Below are 22543 nucleotides of genomic sequence, written 5' to 3'. Positions count from 1 at the left end.
CATCCTGATTTGGCTGCACACAACACACATTGACACTCCTGCCTAGAGAATCCAGCATAACCAATGCAACAACCAGGACAGGTCCCCTAAAGGTCTGTTCCGTGTGTGGCAAATGTATCTAAATAAAAAGATTGACTTGACAGAATTACAGATCTTTTGGTAGATAAATTAGCAAATATGTGTTTTAACCTGCTTGTGCTGCCTGAAATCACATATTAGGCAAATTATTGCATATACTTTCCTCCTCTATAGATATTTTATTGATGTTGTGTGTCTGATCCTCAGACCAGGAAGTGGTAGATTCACCAGGTAGCTCTGGCATCCCAAGCTGGATTCCAGTTTAGGTTGTTGCCTTGTGGCAGGCACAAAGGTTCCCTTTAAAAAAAAAACTATGCCAATGTATGTGCTTCGTTATGAACAATATGCATACATGTGGCCAACATATATGATATGGTACTTGGTCCAGAGATTTTGTTCTGATGCGACAAGGCCTCACTCACCAGTTCAATTTATCAAAACTGGAGCAGACAAAATTTGGAGTAGTTGCCCATGGCAACCAATCAGCTTCTCTTTTCAGTTTGTTCAGCTGAGGTTTGAAAATGAAAGAGAGATGATGATTGGTTGTCATGCACAGCTGCTCCAGATTTTGTCTGCTCCAGTTTTGATACACTTCCCCCTTAATGTATATTCACTCACTTACCTCGCCGCTGTAATCTATGACATTACAGTCTCCGGAGCCCTTGAGTATTTCAACCTGAAGGAGGTCCAGCGATTTCTGTACCTGAATATTGGGGACAAGACACATCGTGAGATATAAAGGTGGACTGATAACAGCCATCAGCAGCATAAATACAATTGCACATAATTCAAGTAAATAATCAAAAGCATCAGAAAATGCTGCATGCAGCCAATGAATAGTGCCCCAACAGTAATGGGAAAGTCACTCATTATAATACTCATTTAAGGAGGAACTCTAAACAAAAAGCTGGATACATAACCATGAACTAATTTACTTGCCAGTTTACAGTTCTTATTCACGCCCTGCCAGACCACAGAACACTCCCCACTATTCACTATAGTTTCCTGTGTCACATAGTTGCTCAATGGAGGTACGAAAGATCATCATCATCTTCCTACTGAATGTCCCCGTACTTCCCCCTCTCCACTAGGTTACCTAACCAACTTCCCCTCCAGTGAATGAAAACAGCTTGACGGCATTGTGTAAAGCTGCAGCAAACAGCTGGCTAGTACAGTACCTCCTGCCCTTAAACTGGGTATACATGGCTAGAAAAAATTGTTTTCAGAATGTTCATTCAATTTTCTAATAGTTAATGGTGTCAAACAGAAAAAGTATTTTGATTCGGGTTTAATTCGGTAAACTCCATTCATTTTCGAGAAAGAATGTTCAAACCAAAATGACATTTCAAACATTTGTCACATTCTGATGGCATTATTGAATGTTTTAACAAGCACAGCAGAGATCACGCACACCAAATGCAAGATTCGGCATTGTAATTGAGGTCAGTGTGTGACCGGTGACTGATGGCCAGAGCGCCTTAGGAAAGAGGTTTCGGGGGAGCGGCTGCAGGAAGCCTACCACAGAACGAGCAATAAGGCTTATTCCTCTACCCTTAGATGTAAAGAAATATAACCCTTGCAGTGTGGGTGGGGGGGCAACTGCAAGGGTAGTTTTTTACTACTTCCTGGAGTTCAGCTTTAAAAATAAACCATTAAGAGGCAGAACTCAACCTGCCAAGCTATGAACATCCAAGAAAAAAACAGAAAAAACAGAAGAAAATAAAAGTTCTTATAAACTTCACTCTTATTCAGACCAGACCATCAGAATTTGGAAAGCTGACAGCATAGGAATAACAAGCAAACAGCACAAACAATTCCTGGAAATGTGGGCTTGTCTGGATTACATCATATGGAAGGAGCTGTTGGCATAATGCAACACTTCTACCTCCATACCAGATGTTCCAATCACCCCACTCCTCAGTCCCACAATATATTAGGTGAAGCAGAGTCCGTCGGATACAAAAGACTAATGACTTCTTGACATGTGGTGCAACCTGATTGTCTCACCTCGTGCACATCACTGGCAACCTTCTGCCGCTCGCTCTGCTCCACTTCCAGTTTCTTTAAGGTATCATTCAGTTGAGTCTTCAGCTATTGGTGAAAAAAAGAAACAAGTGTTTTTCTTACTGTATACTACAGACTTTGAAGACCTAAAGAGACCAGACCTTTCATTTCAACAACAATCTTCCCATCAGAGTACATGTGCATATAACAGTTTTTAAGCATGCTAATTACCTGTAGAAAAAGGAGTGATGACAATAGCAGTCTCCTTATTACAATACAGGTACGTTTTACATCATTCAGCAGCGTACTGTTACAAAAATAGTTTATAGGTTTATATGCTAAATTATGAGCCACAGATTTGTTCCACTGGGTCATATTACCGATACATTAGTGATAAAAGTTCAAAATAAATAATTATAAAATGGAGGTCAAAGAACAAAAATATTCATATACAGAGCACAGGGGTATCCCAGGATCCTAATCTACAGTAAAGACATTTCCCTTACAATACAAAAAGGTTAAAAAGGTTTTCCAGTAACACACTCAACACCAAAATGACTGACCCCTCTATGTATTAATGTTGACCTATTCCACAGGAATCTGCCCTGCTGTTGAAGCGTAAAGAGAACCTGTCTTCAATGGGCATTTGTAGCAATATGTGTACTCACACATACATGTATATGTAGTACCGTATTTGCCGGCGTATAAGGCGACTGGGTGTATAAGACGATCCCCTAATTTTCCAGTTAAGACATAGGTTTTGGGCTATACTCATCGTATAAGACTACCCCCCTTCCGAGGCTTCAGATTTCCTTCTTCTTGCTGGAGCCATGATGGGGTCTTGTCTGCCAGCTGTTTAAATACACCCACTAATCTGTCAGCCCGCTGGATGTGCGGTAATACTGTATGTACGGTAGCGTCGGCTACATACAGTATACCGCGCTGAGCCAATCACGGCGGGCGATGTATTCTATTAATGAATACAAAGCCTGCTCGGATTGGCAGAGGTTATGTACATCGCTCGCCGTGATTGGCTCAGCGCGGTATACTGTATGTAGCCAAAGCTTCCTACATACAGTATTACCGCACATCCAGCGGGCTGACAGAATAGGGACGTTCGTTTTGGGCAGCTTGGCCCAAACGAACTAAAGGTTCACATTGTATACCCGGCGTATAAGACGACCCCCGATTTTCGGGGGGGGGGGTTTAAATATAAAAAGTCATCTTATACGGCAGCAAATATGGTAATCCTTTCCCCTCTTCCCTGATATGGGGGACATGTCAGGCTGTAACGTTATTCTATCTTCTTCCTGGGCTCAGTGCTTATAATAGAAACTCCAAAAGCCCATAAAAAAAGTTGCGGTCAGAAAACTAAAGTATTTGTTAATTGACCGTTCTACCCGCCTCCAGCATCCTGGAGAACTCAGTCTACAGCCCAGAGCTCAGGCAGGAGACATATTAGACCGACATTTGTGTTGTAAAGGAAAGACAATACAACAGCATGCACACATATCCCTGAGAGGTAAAGCTGTATTACTATTACAAATAAAGAGTGCAAGTGCAGATTCCTGACATATAAAATAAATAAATCTCACAAGTATAGACACAGACAGAAAGAAACACATGGACAAGATCCTAACTGGGCCATCCAAAACAATAATTTTCAAAGTCCATGGCAGAAATGTGGGTAAAGGAGAGAAGGAAGGATAGGTGGGTCGACATAATGAGAGAGTGGATGAGTAGAGAGCAATGGAGGACATAGCTACCCAGAGAGGTTGTGACAAGAAAGCGGGTACCCAAAAAATGGATCCCCTACAGAGCATTGTTCTCCATATAAACTCTTGAGTTTATATCACTTGAGTGTCACCGGTCCAATTACAGCTGTCATCAAACTCCAGTAATATTTATATTACACAAACGTCATTGCATTATTACATAATCAAGCTTCATAAAACTCTTAAAGCTTCAGTCCATCTGCAGCATAAGCAGCCTTGATGCATGCATTGGTGTTAACTACTTTAAGTGGATTAGAAATGAAAAACACTGCTATTGTTTAATGATGTGAGCAAGGTAAACGAGCAAAAGACTGAAAGCTTGACAAAGGGACAAGACAGTTCCTCATTCCACCCAACAGGAAAGCTGAGTAGACGGGTAGAAGCGGGAGTCTCCAGAGACATAGAAGAGAGACATCTTCTTACCAAGGTCAGCTCTTCATTCTGCCTTGCTGCTTCTGAACATGAATCGCCAAGCTTTCTTTGCAATTCAGTCAACAGATCTTTCAGCTGAAATGAAGTTCAGAGTTTGTAAAGCAGCTCTCCCACCACAAGCATTGAACACATGGGCCATATTTAAAGGGTTATTAAACCCTCCGCTTTTTTTGCATAGATCGACTGCTAGCAAGCAGTCGATCTATGCAAAAAGTGTACAAAAAAAAACTCACAACCGCTTTGAAAAGCCTGTGTCTTCCCCGAGCGCTACCGTCCGAAAATGTGAAAATTCGCGGGGCGGTCGCAATGCATCTTGGGGCGGGCACATGTGCAGTTCACATTTTCGGCCGGGACGCGAGGAGAGACACAAGGCAAGTCTATGGACCTGCATGCAGACACCGTGGGACAGGTAGTGCCAGCAAGCTCAGAGGAGTCAGCGCTGAATCGGAGACGCGCCGCAGCGCTGGAGGAACAGATGAAAAGGACAGGTAAGAAGAAGTTCAGATTAAGAAACATAATTTAAGGTAAGTGCTGACATTAACATTGAGGGAGGGAAAAAGATTTTTGACTTTAATGTCACTTTAACAAAGGTGTCTGAAAGCTTTCTTTTCTGCCAATACCCACCAGCCTGATTCTTCCTTTTGGTTTTCGTACGTGAAGTTACCGTTAGAATCTGAACTGGTAAATATGCACAAGAGAGACATTTTCATACTAGACACTTAAGGGATTAGTACATCTGCCCAGTCATACGTTGGGTGAATGGCGTTTGCACAGCAATCTTGCCACTAAATGGAGCAGAGGAGCAAAGGAAATTTAAGAGCAAGTCCACTTTCCTAAGTGAATTGGGGAAAATGGAATTACCCCCTCCAATCTGGTCCCTTTATCCCCTGCTATACTTACCTTTAGGCGAATGCTCCTTCCCCTCCGCTAGTCCAGGTGTACTATCCATACCCCGTAGTGACGTGTAGGACAGCCCTTCCCTAGGGATCTTGAATTTCGCTCACAAAAGGAGAGCACTCATTGATCAGCACAGTCACCTGACCGCACTGCCCAATGAGAAGCGCTTCTGGCCCAGCCGACTAATGAAAAGTGCTTCTTGTTAAGAAGTGCTTCTCACTTGTCAGCGCGGTCACCGGACCTATTTGGGTGTGAAATTCAAAATCCATTGCGTAGGGCTGCGCTACACGGCAGTATGGGGTGCGGATGATACACTCATACTGGTCGAGGGGAATGAGCGAAAGGGATGTATAGCTGGGACTGGGAGAGAGGGCCAGATTGGAGGAGGTAATTCAATTTCCCCAAATTTACTTGAGAAAGTGGACTTACCCTTTTAATATATTAAAAAGAATCAAGTTATCCTCTGGAATGAGTCCACAGTGAGCTGCTTGTCCTTCCTAGTTGTCACATTTAGCAGGTGGTGATTTAGTTGCTTTGGGTACACTTATTACTGTACAGGGCAGTTTATCACTAGAAAATAAGCAATTGGCATGAACAAAATGGGAACAAAGCTGCAGAAGCCATGCCAATGACTGGCGGATGAAGTCACCAGACCATTGAATAGAGAACATACTCTGGGGAGCTGCTAACCCAAAAGGACCTGCACACCCTTTTAAAAGACAACTGCAACTAGAAGAAATATATAGAGGCACACTATGTGACCAGTGCCTAATAAAGAAAGATAGAGTTGCCGATCAATAAACCTTTTCGGATGGGTGCCAGTAGGTTGAATCATCTAGCAGTCTGTTCTATTTCTCAAGGACTCTAGTGTCTAGATCTCATGGTTGTAGCTTTTGGCTGTAAAGACCTCCCCGCTCCAACGGTCTCAAAGCCTCATTTCTTCTGATCGATATCTCCAAGATATGAAATAAATGGAAATGTTCATCCAGGAGACACTGATTATAATGGTCTCTAGACCTCGGTGAAACAATATCATTTTTGGAGTCCCTTAGAAGGGGGTTTATGATCCTGATCATTCGTTTTTTGGGAGTAAGCATCTTTTACTGACTAAGATGAAGCTTAGAATGATGCGACATGCACATTATATACCAGCAACGCAGCAAATGACCTTACAACAGTAAGCCTGAATGTCTGTACTTAACTTTGGTGTTTAAAGGGACACTGTCATGAGAGATCAATGAAGGCTGCCATTACTAAACTCTCCTTTGAGAATGCTAGCTACCTGGTTGTCATTCTGATGCTTTTACTTCAATGCTGTTTCAGTTGCTGACCCGGGAACACGTGTACCAGACAAGTAGTTTTGACACTTTTTGGACAGTCAATGACAGCATGTTTAATATGGATGCTTAAAGCAAAAAACTGTTCTTATCCCTTGCAGTGGGGCTACCCCTGCACTGCAAAGGTTAAGTGCTTATTTTTGTCTCAATGCTAAAATAAAGTTATATTTACCCCATCCTCGGAGCTGGCTTGCTCTTAAACCGTTCCTTGGAGCTCCTCTCCCCCTCCACTGCAGCGGCCTAAGGTCCTGTGAGTCATCATGTCCAATACAATGCATGAGACGTGAGGACACCGAGGGACATACCATCACTGCAGCAGTGGAGACAGGCTGGAGGGAGTGCTGTGGCATCTAGCCAGCTGAGGTTCAGGTGAGTATAACTTTTTTATTTTAACACCTAGACAAAAACAAGCACTTAATTAACCCTTGCAGTGCGGGAGCAGCCCCATTGCAAGGATTAAGAACAGTCTTACCTGGAGTTCTGCTTTAACCGAAAAATACCAGACAGAGGAGGACACAGACATGCATCTAGTATTCATAAGAGGCCTGCAATGGCAGCCCCAATACATCTCTCATGCCAGAGTCACTTTTATGTTTGGATAGGAATAGGAAAAAGATGTTGCATGCTGTATGCTTCCCTATTGTGAAGATTATATATGGATTTCCCTTACTGCCTGTTCTGTCTGACACCTGTTAAATAGGCAGGAATTGGGGAGATTTTCCTTTTCTTCCTTTTTTGACAACCATCAGAAAAAAATGGGAGCAAGACTGATGTTCTAATCCTTTTTCATGCCCCCCATTAAGGCTTTTTGCTTAAGGCAGGCCTCAACAGCTTTAATTAAATGCAGGCACCCCAAGGTAAACTGAAACGTTGTCATCCTATCCATTTCTGCCTCCATCATCTCATTCCTGGTCCCTTACTGTGTTGGACAGCTTCACTCACCCTACTGTGGTACGTCACTTGCTCTTGACAATAGCAAGAGACAAAAAGTTTACAGATGGATGAAAACAGATTGAGTTCCTTGGCTGTCTGAGGGATCACTGCAGACACTGGCCATTCACCTCTAATTTCCTAAATGTAATAGCCATTTACTAACTTTCAATGATGCACAGATTCACTTTAAAGGAGAACTATGGGGTCAGGGCACAAACTAGCGCCCTCCCGTCACCCTAAGCTCAGTATACCGCGAGCTACAGCTCGCCGTATACTGAGACGCCGGAGAGGATCCCGACATCGATGTCGAGATCTGCCCAGCTGCGTGAGTGACAGCTGGCTCTGCCTATCTAGAGGCAGAGCCAGCTGTACCCGCCCCCTCCCCCGTCCGTTCCGCCAGTCAGCGCTGGCGGATCGGAGCGGGGAGGGGGGAATCCCTCCCCTCCCCTGTCACGGCAGAGAGCCTGACAGGATCGAGAAGTGAGCGAACACCGGTATGTGTTCGCTCACCTCCCGATCTACTGAGCCGACCTGTGACAGTCTCATTGTCACAGGTCGGCTAGAACTATGAGGTGAGTGAAAAGCACTCACCACATAGTTCTCCTTTAAGCATACAGACTAGTTGTAGCCCCAACCATTGAAACAATGGTTATTTCATGAGGGACTGTTGGATCATTGGTCTACACCAGGCTCAGCACAGTAAAATGAGAACATTACGTTCTCCATTTGGTCCTTCACCGTTTTATTTCAAACACTCCGTTCTTAAAAGAATTTACCCAAAAAACATTTAAATCCATTTACCTCTCTGACCTCCGACACGTAGGTGGTTCTCTCAACCTCTGCCTTTTCCAGTCCTGTTTCCAAATTCTCTTTCTCCTTTAGCAACTTAGAAAATATAAACAAGTATTACTTCAAACATTATAGTAAGGAGGTCAGTGACGGCATTAAAGCGGAGACGAGACACTTTAGGAATGAACAAATGGCAAAGTACATACTGGGCATTGTTTATCTTCAAGTTAAAGTGACACTAAACTCAGGAGTTAAATCTTAAAAATACATTCAAGTATTAACTATTAACCCCTTCCTGACCAATGACTGAATTATTCCATCAACATTTTTAAAATACTTACAGACCGGTGACGGAATAATTCCGTCATGCGGGAAAATGAGCGCTGGCCCGTGGAGGGAGTAACGCTTAGGGGGTTTGGTGCTGTTGCTGGGTCCCTTGATGTCTGAGGCAGGCCCTCAAAAGCAAATCAGGTGGTCGCAGCATTGCGATTACTGCAATAGCCAATCGCAGTGATCACAGTGCTGTTACAGCCACTGACCCGGCTTGCAGCTCAGTGGTGTTGTGGAGCTGCAAGCCGGATCAGTGTGCTACAAAGTATCTATGTGGAGAATACAGGGGCTCCTCCAAATACTAAGTATCCAAAGCCCCTGTGAACAATAACCCTTTAGTGCCCCCAGTTTAAAAAAAAAAAATAGTTTTTAAAAGTTTAAAAAAAGAAAAGGAAAAAAATTTAAAAAAAAAAAAAAAAAGGTATACGTGTTCGAAAAGTGAACACACAAATCCATATTGTGCCTGATGAAGGGACTCTAAACATTACTTTCTTTGTAACAAGATATACATGTGTTAATAAAGATGACTTTGGACACTTGAATCTGGGGTACTGGTGACATACTGAAACTTCGCAGACATACAGAGACACAGTGCCAGCACTCACGTCTTGTATACAAGAAGAAAAAAAAAAAGTCAAGAAAGTTTGTCTGCAGCACCAAAAAGTCTATACAGCTGTACAACAGTTTCAGACTGACACCAGTCCTTCTTCAGGTATAGCATGAATAGCTATACCTGAAGGACCGGGTTTGGTCCCAAACCATTACATACATATATACACACACACGTGCTCGCATATACAGTAAACTCCCCGTTTTCCGGCATCCATGAGGATTGGTAGATTCCGGATAAATGTAGTTTCTGGTTGCTTGAGACTTACTATTAAAAATAGGTCTAACTAATGCCATACCCCATACTATACCATAACCAACTCTGTATTGACTTGATAATATTGAAATGCAGTCATCAAAAACAAATTAAGATAAATAGGCACACGATCATCTCCAGAATAATACCTGCCACATATCAGCGGAACAGTGAGTACACAGGAGATTTTTTTTTCTGGTTAGATCAGAGTTCTGGTTAGTTGAATACCGGATAACCGAGAGTTTACTGGATGTATATATATTTTTATGAACACCGCACCATACCTTTTTCCTGCCCCTATTAATTTGTTTCCCATTATATATACAATCTCTCTGCCACATCCCATGACCTTCATCTAGTGGGTTTGTGTACATATATGAGACTCTCCATTTTATCATTAAGTAGACAACGTGGACCAGTAATTGCAAACTCACACTTTCCGCCTCCTTGCTCCGTCTTCTTAGTTTATCCAACTCCTGTTCCAATGTGCGAACTGCAGAAGCGGCCTAAAAGAGACAAAAAACAGTCATTTCTTTATATGAGACGTGTTGCTTTGAAGTGAGATGATGTTGAAGTCACTAAATACATGGGATACATTTTTGCTCTTGTGTTCCCTGGAAGGTTAGTAATTGTCTCTGCTGTAAAGGACAACTGCCTCCTAACATGGTGCAGGCAACAGCAGAAACACAGTTGATGATATAGGACACATAGCACGGTTCAGATCTGTTCAGCTATGACATGTGGAGAAGGTGCTTCAACGGCACAAAAAAATATCAAACTGCAGCCAGTTCGGATACAAACAATTCTTAGTGGAGATCACTTTTTTTCTGATAAATACTTGCTTATGTAAGATCCAGATGTACATATAATCTAGTGATGAAGCAATGCAAAGAAAAAAGACTGGTCATACAGCTAAAGCAGACTGTACATGTTACACTCGGATTGCACACAAACTTCTTAAAATTTACCAGCAGCTACAAAATGCAAGAGCTTGCCAGAATGGGTACAAACTGAATGCAATATTTACCTCGGCTCCCACATTAAACAGTTTTAGTAAATCAAGAGAGCGTTTAGAGATTGCACAACCAAGCCATCAATTGACTGGTCTTAAAGGAGAACTATGAGGTGAGTGCTTTTCACTCACCTCATAGTTCTAGCCAACCTGTGACAATGAGACTGTCACAGGTCGGCTCAGTAGATCGGGAAGTGAGCGAACACATACCGGCGTTCACTCACCTCTTGATTCTGTCACAGCCCTCTGCCGTGACAAGGGAGGGGCTGGATTCCCCCCTCCCCGCTGCGATCCGCCAGCGCTGACCGGCGGATCGGACTGGGGAGGGGGCAGGTACAGCTGCCTCTGCATAGGCAGAGCCAGCTGTCACTCACGCAGCTAGGCGGATCCAGTCATCTAAGTCGGGATCCGCTTCAGCTGCGGCGTCTCAGTATACCACGAGCTGCAGCTCGCGGTATACTGAGCCTAGGGTGACGGGAGGATGCTAGTTTGTGTCCTCCCGTTACCCTAATGAGAACTATGGGGAAAAGCCTTAACCCCATAGTTCTCCTTTAATGATTTGACCCTTTAACAGTTATCTGACAAAACCTAAGTGATAAGGTCACATCATTTCAAACTGAGACTTCTAGATGATGGAGAGTATTATATAAGATCATGTCATTATTTAGGATAGAGAGAGAGAGAGAGATAAAGAGCTATCTTTTCTATACGTGAAACTCTAAATGATCACCACCTCATGGAGTAAATATAGAAAATAAGAAAACAAATACACCAACTCCACATACCTCTGTCAGTTCATTCTGAGACTCCTCCAGTTTTAGCTTCCATCGTCCCTCCTCTTCCTCCACACTGCGCTGTAACCTCTGCAGAATTCCTTCCTGCAAGCACAAGCATTAGTTAGGTATTCATTAAAAAATACATACAACTAGCTGAAATCAGACCTTCACCTTAAAGTTTCTGCCATGATAACCTTCCCTCAAGAAAGCAGAGCTTTTTTTTTTTCTTCACATTCTTCCCCTGAACCCCCCTGATGTTTCATTCTACTTCAGCAGCCTCCTGGAATACAGACATCACATATTCCATGTGGCTGCAGGGGAAGAATCCTTTTATATAAATGGAGCCAACACAGATCTCTAGATCTGAAACCTGGTCAATTTACATACTGTTCTAATAATGCCTCCTGGGATAGGTGACATCACATAACTTTCCTCCATTCGTAGAACAGTATGTAAATAGACCTTGTGCCAAATCTCTGTCAGCGTATGCACAAGATCTGGTGGCCAGCTCGGGAAAGGGACAGGTCCTGTGAGAGGATAGCAGAGAGAGAAGAGAAGAAAATGCTGGCTTGGAAATATACGATTACCACATAAGAAGAGCACCAAAAGTGTGTGTGTGGGGGGGGGGGTTAAGGTTCTCTTTTAGGTGGAAAGTTGGGAACAAATTGCTAGCAGAAAAGCTGCTATTGCAGTAAAGTAAAGACTCTATATGTCTCTTCTGCAATAAAACCTTCTTACCTTCTAGCTGGCAAGTCTCTAAAGATTGCACACCGAGCCAAATAATTCACAGCTTTCATGGCAAAAGACACTGAACCTGGAAAGGGTCTGGGCAAAGATGTCAACTGCGAAAAGGGAGCTTGCAGACGACATAACTGGAGGGGAGGCAAATCCTATGCGTGAAAGACTTTGTGGTTCGGTATTGGCTTCCTGTTATCCACTGCACAGCAGACAAGGAGGAGGATCAGCAAGATAAATCAGAGTTCTGTTACTTCGCACAGTTCTGTGAGTGAGCATGCTCACACAAGGAGAGCAGAGGAAAAAAAACATATCCATATGCTGCTGCTCCATATGCTGCTGCTCCTTCTATGCCCAATCAAACTGGGGAGGGGAATCCTAGACAAGCCTCCTAAACTGACATTAAACCCTCAGATTTTTTAACATAAACAATACTGTAATGTGTGCCTTACTGTAATCCATGGTAGTTCCTCTTCTCTTTGCTGCTCTTCCTTTTAAATCCTCCTGTCTTCTCATGCTGGACAGAGCTTCTGTTTTGCAGCAGACTGCCTTGTCTCAGGAATGGATATATGGTGTCTGTGTATAGGTTTGTATAGGTTTGTAACCTGAGCCAGCACTACAGGAAGAGGCCCTGAGCTGCAAAGGGAAGTTCTCCCTCAGCATGAGAAGACATGAGGATTCAAAAGGAAGAGCAGCAAAGAGAAGGGAAACTACCATGGATTAAAATAAGTCACACATTATAGTATTGGTTTATGTTAAAAAAATCTATGGGTTTAATGTCACTTTAAGTGACTGCAGAAATGGCTTGCAGGGAGGTCCAAGGCATGCCTTTGCTGTCTGGCAGAGTTGTCTGTATAACTAAACTGGCTGAATAGAAATGACAAATCCTTGGGTAAGTAAAGCAGTTCACATTTATGTATGTCAACATCAAATGCAGCAAAATCGTAACTTATGCGAGAGCAAAATTGCGCTATAGAGTATAATACAATGAACAATGGGATACAATACCGTTTCGGCCAGCACAGATTTGTATTTATCAGACTCGAGCTGTAGTAGTGTATGCATTTCCTCTCCCTCCTTTAGCTTCTGCTCCAGGGCCTTAAAAAGAGAGATATTCTCTGATCACCAGTGACTATTTCTTCTACCAAATAGACTTGACAGCCAGACTAACTTTCTCCACAATACAGAACCAGAAATATGGACAAATATAGAAAAACTACAAGCATGTCATACATTGCGGGCATAATCAACAAGACCAACATCAAGTCATGCAGAATTTACCTTCACTTTCTCAGATCCACCATTTTCATTTAAACAAACTTTAGCCAACCTCTCATATTCCTGGATCCATTCGCCATGGTGCTAGAAGACAAAACATTCTCTTCAATGATGTTCAAAATGATATCACAAAATTCTACCAAACACATTAAATATATCTACAGTTAAAACATTTTTCTTTCCATTTTGGAAAGAGGGTTAAAGTCAATGTTGGCGGTTTCTGATCTTTTCTTCCTCGTGTCTCCTTAGGGAGATTTCTCTTCACTTCCCGTTTTGTAAGCTAGCAGGCAATGAAAGGATGTCTTTCAGAAGAAAAGGCAATGCCCTCTTAGTTGTCCCAGGAAAAAAGTGTCCCCATTGTAAGATTTACCCTTATTTTTAACCCTTAATTTTTGGCTTTGTTACTTTTATTCACAGTGACATTGGTGATTAGGACATTTAGAGAGAATGAATCTAGAAGTCTGGCAGGGGTTCTAATCCCTCTCCACACTATCCAGACCCTTAGGCCTTGTTCACACCAAGCGCGTTCCAGGAGCAGAGCAGTTAAGACCGGAGCAAAACTGTGTCCAATGTATTCCAATGGTATTTTTAGCCCCAGTTCACATCGCAGCATTCCGTTCCAGAGCAGGTAAAAAAAACTGCAGCAGGCACTATTTTACCTGCTCTGGAATGAATGCAAACACATCAAAAACGCATGCAAACGCCCTGGAACGCACTGAAAGCCCATTTTAAACAAACAAAATTTTTATTTTTTTTATTACTAAAAACGGCCCGGAACGCATCAGAAACCACAGCAAAAACGCGGCATATCCCACTGCACTGCGTGTGCTGAAACTCATGCAGATTTGCTCTGCATTTGGTGTGAACAAGGCCTTAGGCTCCATTCACACATAGCGGTAGCGTTTTTCGCGGAAAACCCCACAAAGTTTAACATACGTGTGGATTCCGTGCGTTTGCAGCTATTACTATAGCCGGAAAGTGCGGAATCCGCCATAAAATTGCGCTTGCACTATTTTGCGGGAGGCGCGGTTTCATACCGCGCGGCCACCGCAAAAGTCTTAACAATCCACATTAAAGTGCAGTGTTTTATTATTTTTAGAGTGGTTCCGTGCGTTTTCGTACGGCTGAATACACGCAGACAACCGGTCCTGTGTGAATGGAGCCTAAAAAGGTTTTAGGGCCGATACACACCACATGCATTGGGGCTGCGCTGGAAACGACAGCCAGCACAGCCCCACGCAAGACTAGCTCGGTTCACACCACCGCATTGCTATGGGAACGCGGTGGTGTGCGTTAATAAAAAGAAAAAGGCGACATGCTGTACTTTTCTCTGCACGGAGGGATGCAGCGCAGTACAACCACCTCGCTGTGCCTGTAGACCTGAATAAAATGTCACTTGTGACACTTCAATAAAGTTCTACCAACAAAAAAAAAAGTACACAGTGTGATGCACTGGATCAGGCAAGGCACACCAGCCACTGGGTGTTTAGTGAATTGGCCCTAACCTTTAGTTTTACATTACATTTTAAATTGCCAATGGAATACCACTAACAGTGGATGTGGATCCACAAAGATCTACAATAAAACGGAGCTTTTAATTTAGCTTTTCTGATCCTTAAACTGGATTTCTTACCAAACTGGCAGAAACAGACACATTTGGGAAGATTTTCTGCAGAACTTCTCGTGCTTCTGTTTCCCCTGTGTGAAGGTTCTGCTGTTGCTCCTACAAGAACACAAGATATCAGCCACCAGTTGCCATTCAAGCCAAAAACTGAACGACTCTGGACAGAGATGGGAGGAAAGGCGCTAATACACATGTTATGTTGGAGGGAGATGGGAAAATCAAACAACAGAGTAAATAACATTTCACATGCACATGGAGCCTCTAAGGATTTCAGTTTTCTATTAAAAGCAAACCTGTCAAGGCAGCTACCGCTGGTGGCCTCGTCTACTAAAATGCTGGTTTCCTGGCTGTCATACTAACCCCCAGACTTCAATACTGTAAGCCGCTGATTCAGAATACATGTGTAGATCGGAACATGCAGACTCCAACTCAGTGACCTAAAGCACCAAGGCTGAAGAATGAGCATAACAGCCAGCAACTAGCATTTTAAGAAAGACGCCAGCAAACAGTGCCCATATTTTTTTTTTAGCAGGTTTACTTTAAAGATGAATCCATTCATTCTAGCACTCTAGATATTAGATGCAGGCAGGTCAGTAGCAATCCCACATAATGTATCCACAGCATGCTGTACTTGTGTGACGGAAGCACCATCACAATCACGTAAAATATTTCATAAAATAATCCAGGGCAACACCACTACTGTTAAGAGAACCTGTAGTTTTGGAGAAAACAAGATATGGCAAAGGAGGGTGAACACAAATTGTATGTTTCATTGTGACTTTCAAGACAATGAGAATGATGGTATTAAAAAGAACAAGTGCTTTGCATAATGCATGGCAAAACAACAAGTTCACTGTAATGGTGTCCCACCAGGACCACATACTTTGCTTCCTTCACTCCCTTACTACACGGCCACCATTCAGAGGAACGGAGCGCAGAGAAACGTGCAGCTGGTGGAACCGGCGTTAAAGCCCAACGCTTGGCTTCCACCTCACCCATGTGGCGTAACCTCCCCCCCCCCCGGTATTGTTTTTTTCCTCCAATTTTCCAGTCCTGAACACCCAAGGTATAAAGTAGGATCCTCCACCTCTTATCGGGGCAGGGCTCTCTTCAATGATGCACAGAGACATGAGGTGATGGCTCTCTGCACTAATACACAGTGAATGAAGAATGTAGTAGACGTTCTGCACTCACAGTATGTCCTCAGTCTTCTGGGTTAAGCGTGCAGGGCATCATTCAATCCAGAGGACATATGGTGGTGAAGTGGCCCAAACTTCTGCAAGTTACAAACTGACCTGAGCAGCTGATGTTTTCAACTTTATTGGGAAATAGACAAAGGAAAGACGCAAGAGATTATACTCGCAAAATTCCTTGATTTGCCTGGATAGGTTAAAGGAGCTGAGAGTTTCTAAAGGTGCACTTTTTTTTTAACCCCTTAGTGACCAGTGACACCCATAGTACGTCACTGGCACCGGGCCCGTTTAAAGAGACTCCCGGTGGCTCGGCTTTACAATAGAAGCGATCTTCTTTAAGGCATTTATAGTGGGTTAAATTGAATAATGCATACCTGCATTGACATACAGTTTTAACATCCAATATCCCATCTCTGCCCAAAAGAGATATTTTCTTTATGGGCGAGGATTGGTGGGCTGATTTAGGAGTGGCTTTGATGCTACAACAGCAATATCACACTGCCATAATTCCTGATTAGCTCCTGACCACCTAGGAGTTTTTGGAGGTGTCCCCATCCACCTTTGTCCACCTTTGTCTATTTCAGTACTTCTTGTTGCATTCTTCATAATATAAAAGAAACCTAGAACTCCTACAGGTCGGAACCCACAGAACTGCCACAGAAGCAGAGACATGACCGACAGAAGCCCCGAGAGATCTAAGAAACTGACAGATTGTTTAATGATCCAGCATCTACCAAAAGCTAAAATATTGGTTTCCTGTGGAATTACGTTCAAACTGCCCAAAGGCATTACATGTTGGAGAGACCTGGTGGTGGAGCGCTGGAAACTGTTATAAAGTGCTATGGCCATAAATTGTGTCCTTAGGGTACCATCAGGAATCAGAGATCTTGCTGCACTCCTTACCGAAATATCAAAGGACTGGTTGGGACGGGTGGGTGCTTGTAGTGACCACGGATGGCACCGTGACCAACTGAGATAAAGAAATAACGTCACCAGCACTCCAAAAGATGATTTAGCAACAGTCCATTTATTGGCACATTGCCATTCAAATGCATTTGAATGGCAATGTGCCAATAAATGGACTGTTGCTAAATCATCTTTTGGACTGCTGGTGACGTTATTTCTTTATCTTAGGGTACCATCTTCATAACAATAGACAAGATAGGGTCACAAGATTTTAATAGCCCAGGTAATGTTTATAAATTACAGACTTCTTAGAAAATGTATACATGTTTTGTGGGTTCAGAGGGTTTTCTTCACCAGGGCTTGAGTCTGGCAAGGTTACTAAACCAGTGACCGGAGCAAGCTGCCTGTTCCTCCAATATTAAACATCTCCAAGGATTATATATTTATTTTCTTCCTCACAGTAAGGGCCCTGATTAAGAAAACCCTCTGAACCCCTCAAACGCATGTGCATTTTCTAAAATTTCTGCAACTCATGATTATGTTCATAATCGATTAGTTGGCCGATTTTTTTGATTAATCGGATTTTAAAAAAATTGAATAAAACACCACCCTTAATTTAAACAAAATACACAAATGCAGTGTTACAAACAAAAGTTTACTTCAGAATAAAACTGCCTGCACAATTTTTTTGCAATTGCACTGCACTGGAATGCATGGCATTGCGGTACCATGCCTTGCAGTGCATGCGATCACACTGTGGGTGCAAGGCGCGTTTGGGGTGCCATTGAAATGAATGGCAGTGCAACGCACCTCTCGCAGCAGAATGTCAGGCAAAAACCTAAAATAACTTTTCTCCCACCTTTTATTTATTTTTTAAATAATTGTATTGCAAGCACATGGCGCTTGAATAGCTTCAGCCAGGGAATGACAACTGCCAGTGACAGGGTTCCACAGACGGCAGCTGAATGTAAATACAGAAGGTAGTGGGCTGGTGCAATAGCAAGCCTGCTATTGGCCATTTCAAATTGCAATAGCTGGCTGGCTATTGCACCCGCCCACTGCTTGCTGTGCCCTCCTCCAAGCGTGGAGGAGAGAGCTAAGGGATCCAACCAACTAATTGATAATGAATAGTTGACAACTATTCTCATTATCGATGGATTAGTTGGTTGCAGCCCTAATCTGGACTATTAAAATCTCATGCTGCTATTATCTCTGGTGTGTTTAAGACATAGGCATTACATGATGAGATCACTTTCTGCAAAACCAATTGAAGATCTGATATCTATTGAGCTCCTGCAGATACTGCTAGCTGTAGCTCATGTAGAGGCAGTCAAATAGGTTAAAAGGCCATAGCAAATCCCCTAGAAGATTTGTCCCTTACTAAGTTAGTGTTGTGATTGTAGAAAGTCCACACCTGCTAAGTACTACCATACCTATATATTATGCACGCAAATATTTCACACGGCAAGTACTTAATCATTGACATGTTTTGGGGTAAGGAAAGACTCCGCAAAGGCTGTGAGTAAAGAAAGCTGCACTGTCCAAAATTTATTGATGATATTTTCTGGCCTTTTTATCTGCCATTTTTGTCTGGCTATAAACCCTACTGACTTAAACTGGGACTTCTTCAAACACTGACAGCACAGAGCAAGGTTGAGGCAGACCACTAAGGAAGTGCCGTTTGAAGCTGCCCAGCATTTTGCCATATAAAACAGTTTTTTTAGTTTGTCTTTCCTAGAGACAGGGCCTCTTTAATATGTATTATACATGCAGCCTACTCAAAGCAAGTGCAAGTCTACTGTTACCCACAGCTTGTGCCAATGACCCTCCACACACACACAAATACACATGAACAGATCGGCATGCCCATGGAAGAAAACATAGAAATACAACGGACTCTAGTGTCAAGAAAGAAAAGACAGAAACAAAGTGCAGATAAAGACAAATAGTTATGATTTGAAACTGCTTCAATTGTAGCCAATCACGGCTTTGCTGCATGTTAATCTCTGCTGTGATGGAGCAGTACGGATACGAATGAAGAGAGAGTATCCACAACTTCATTACAGCATGGGCTAACAAGTGTGCCACTGCTCCATCTGCAGATTTAACCAAGTGTCTAGGTGGGAGAATCTAAATGCTGGTTCTGCCGTCCGTGCAACAAATTATCAACAAAAGATGGATACTTAAAACTTATAACAAGTATCTCAGCTGCCAAAATTATATGCCTACAGATAAAGTAAAGCAAGGTGTAGAACAACTGCACCAAGAAAGAGGAAGGTGTCTGGTTAAGTCTGGCAATTGTCTTAGACAGCTGCCTGCCCTGCTCAAAAGTACTAAGAGCCAATCAGACAAACTACATGGAAATACACTGACAAAAAACCTGGATAAACATACTTCTGTTCCATCACTGTCCAAGCACAGGCTGGAGACAAGAAGGTGACCTAATTGCATTTCTTAAGAGAACTATGAGGTAACCTTTTTTATCCCATAGTTCTCTTTAGGGTTACAAGAGGACATATACTAACCTCTTCCCGTGACCCAAAGCTCAGTATATAGCGAGCTATTGCCCGCTATATATTGAGAACGCCGTAGCCGGGACGGATCCTGACAATACTGTCAAGATCCACCCAGCTAGCTGATGACAGCGGGCTCTGCCTGTCTAGAGGCAGAGCCAGCTGTGCCCACCCAGTCCTCCAGTTAGCGCTGGAGTATTGGAGAGGGCGGAATCCCTGCGCGGAGCGGTGACTGACAGTCACTGCTCTCTGCAGCGGGATGATCAGGAAGTGAGCGAGCGACGGTTTGTGTTCCCTCACTTCCCCATCTATAGAGCCGACGTGTGACAGTTTTCATGCCATATGTTGGCTCGAACTAGGAGGATGAGTGTAAATCACTCACCTCATAGTTCTCCTTTAACTACAGTAGAGAGTCTGACTTCCATGTGTGACACAGCTGTGCAAATCTCAAGGCTGTATGGACAAAAAGAAAAATCCTTTGGCTGGCAAACTATTCCCATGTATAAATTTCAACGTATTTAGCGGTTTGCCTGGAGTTCAGCTTTATATATAAAATGGGTCTATTTTGGGGTGGAAAAACAAACGTTGGGCCTGGTGTTTCTGCAGTAGGTGATATCAGTATATTGCCCTTAGTGATCTGAACTGAAGAAATGTTTTATATAAAAAGAGCAGATGGCGCCTAACTGCACTATTTCTAAAAACACGGTAATTGAAATGTTGAAAATGATGAACAAAGACAATCATTTGAAACTGTTAGAGACTAAAACAAAATTGGAAAAATCCTCAACTGGATTAAAATTGTTGCTATTTTCATCTCAGCAGAACCAGCATCTAAATGTATAGACTCTGTCCCACGTATAAGAGACCAGGCTAAACGTCAGCAGGTAGAGGGGCCGAACACTACACAGTCCGAGCTATGTCCCCACCAGTAGCATTACAACCTTGGCGGTCTTGTTGACTCTCTCTTGTAGCATTTTTTCAGTTGATGCCAATGCCTCCATTGCTTTCCAGTTTTTCTCCCGAAGATCCTAATTGTTTTTAGAAAAAGTTATTTCAGCGACCCATAAACTACAATCAATTCATGCGTCATATGGTCATTTTCATTCTGAAGGCAACTTACTGGAAAGAGGTCTTAATATTACCAGCTGCCCGAAAACTAGACTCTATAAAGCTTACCAGCAGATATACTGGGTGCGCTTTGTTTACACGGCAGCAACCATAACCAATGCTCAGCAAGTTATAGCATAGAAAGCAAATGTCAATGTTATGTTGAAATTTGAAACGCTACTTTTGGGGCTCTACCGTCAACCTTGGCCAGAGGGATCGACTGTAAAAAGAAGGTTCACAGATAGACAGAGCAGAAGCCAATCCACCAAAGAGAGAAACCCAAAAAAAAGAGACAGTTCAGAGCACATTTTTTATCAATAGAGTCATCCCATGAAAATGGAGTCCATGTTGAAGCTTGTTCCCCACAGCCAGAGAGGTTTCATGTTTCAAATAAAGGTTGATGGACAATGGAGTCAAAAAATATGATTGCTGTAAACATGAAGCAACCATATTCCATTTTTAAAAAACTAATGCTAGCCATACACGGCATCATCTGGCTCAACAAACAATCAAAGGAGCCAGGTCGAAAATTGACAGCTGAACAGCATTTAGACAGCAGTGCCAGCTGTAGGATTACATTATCTGGCAGGTAGAGATTCCACCATCTATGCTGTTTAGCAGGGCTGAATGAGAGAGACCTTGCATGTCCAGCTTAAGGGTCAGTCCATTCAAAAAGTGATATTTAAGGCACAAGTTGAGTGTGGTGGGCTAAACCATATCTACACCTAAAGTTTTGGGTGTTCAGCCCCAACCTTTGAGTGTCCCAACTTCCTGTTCTAATCTCAATAGTATACATTAAATAAAACGTCCAACAGGGAGAGTGGCCCCTCATTATGGGCACAGCAGGTATGCAGACCAGGGATCTTTCATACATCTCATCACTAACGTTCCCGAGAATAGAAATAGTGAGGTGGTTTAATGAAATATCAGTTTTGAATGGACTGACCTAAAGAACTGGAATGAAAGTCCTTTGCATTCAGTAAATAACAAGGCTAAACTGTAGCTCAAAGGAAAGAATACCAATATTAGTTACAATTGTGTGCAGCAAGTTACAGCTGTATGATGTTAACATTGATTTTCTCCTCCTTCTTCCGAACTGTCCGCCCAAAAGTAATTATTGTGTGTGCAACATTTTTTTCCCCCCTGAAGGCTGATGTATAAATGATCTGGCATGTGATTTGAATACAAGCTTCGATGGGCACCAAAACACAACAGCTTTAATCCCCATGAATCTATTACACATAAACTTAAATATCCTTCTGAAGGTCAGTAACTGAACAGATCTTGCAGTTTAAGAGTAGAGCGAAAAGGCTCAGATATCAGGGGATACATTTGGAGCTTCACCATCACATGTTAAAAGGAAAGAGGTGGCATAATGAAGCAAAAACATGGTAAACTGGCAGGATGGGATTAAACACAGAGGTAGCAATAGTACAGACAAAATGCAGAGCTCTGAAGACAATCTGAAGCAGCCATATTGTATTTGAATGATGTATGCAGGAAAGGGTTTCTTCATAATCACCTACAGCAATTCGTAAAATATAAAGTTTTAAAGAAGAACTCCAGCCAAAAAAAATGTATTTTATTTTATTCTTTTGGGATAGAGTGGGAAAGCGTTAGAACCTTCTCTAATATTTATCTGCTGTGTTTCTATTGGAGTTTTACCCTTACTTCTTGAAAAGTACTGGAACAGGTGAGATAGTGCTACTTTGTCAGTGATTGGTGGTCTATGGCAACTTGACTTGTGGAGGGCGCATGAGCCCTTGGAACGCATGGCACGCCCCTCCCTGCGTTTCAGCACCATGCACGCACCGCCGCACAGGGGCTCCCGGATACAGAGACAGGGCACTAAAGCCTGGGGCTTCAGGCTCCTTCCACCCCTGACAACGAAATGGAGGAAGGACCACCTGGAACGAAGGGGAAACCCCTGTGCAACCGCAGCAAGGCAACCGAGGACCC

The 22543-nt window shown here is 42.8% G+C and overlaps 1 protein-coding gene across 1 annotated transcript in view; it reads right to left on the bottom strand.

Moving 5' to 3' along the window:
- Nucleotides 1-22543, bottom strand: part of KTN1 (kinectin 1) — a 116069-nt gene that overhangs the window by 7007 nt on the left and 86519 nt on the right. The window contains exons 37-47 of the mRNA XM_018562132.1: nt 20419-20505; nt 14875-14964; nt 13245-13325; nt 12972-13061; nt 11238-11330; nt 9875-9946; nt 8258-8341; nt 4281-4364; nt 2086-2169; nt 706-781; nt 573-601 (exon numbers count right to left, since the gene is read on the bottom strand). Of these exons, the coding sequence (XP_018417634.1) occupies nt 573-601; nt 706-781; nt 2086-2169; nt 4281-4364; nt 8258-8341; nt 9875-9946; nt 11238-11330; nt 12972-13061; nt 13245-13325; nt 14875-14964; nt 20419-20505 (870 nt within the window). The remainder of the gene's footprint in view (nt 1-572; nt 602-705; nt 782-2085; nt 2170-4280; nt 4365-8257; nt 8342-9874; nt 9947-11237; nt 11331-12971; nt 13062-13244; nt 13326-14874; nt 14965-20418; nt 20506-22543) is intronic.

Source organism: Nanorana parkeri, unplaced genomic scaffold (assembly GCF_000935625.1).
Source record: "Nanorana parkeri isolate BGI_ZX_2015 unplaced genomic scaffold, ASM93562v1 scaffold20, whole genome shotgun sequence".
Lineage (NCBI taxonomy): Eukaryota > Metazoa > Chordata > Amphibia > Anura > Dicroglossidae > Nanorana > Nanorana parkeri.
The sequence above is the reverse complement of the archived record's forward strand: the minus strand, read 5'-3'. Positions and strand labels throughout refer to the sequence as shown.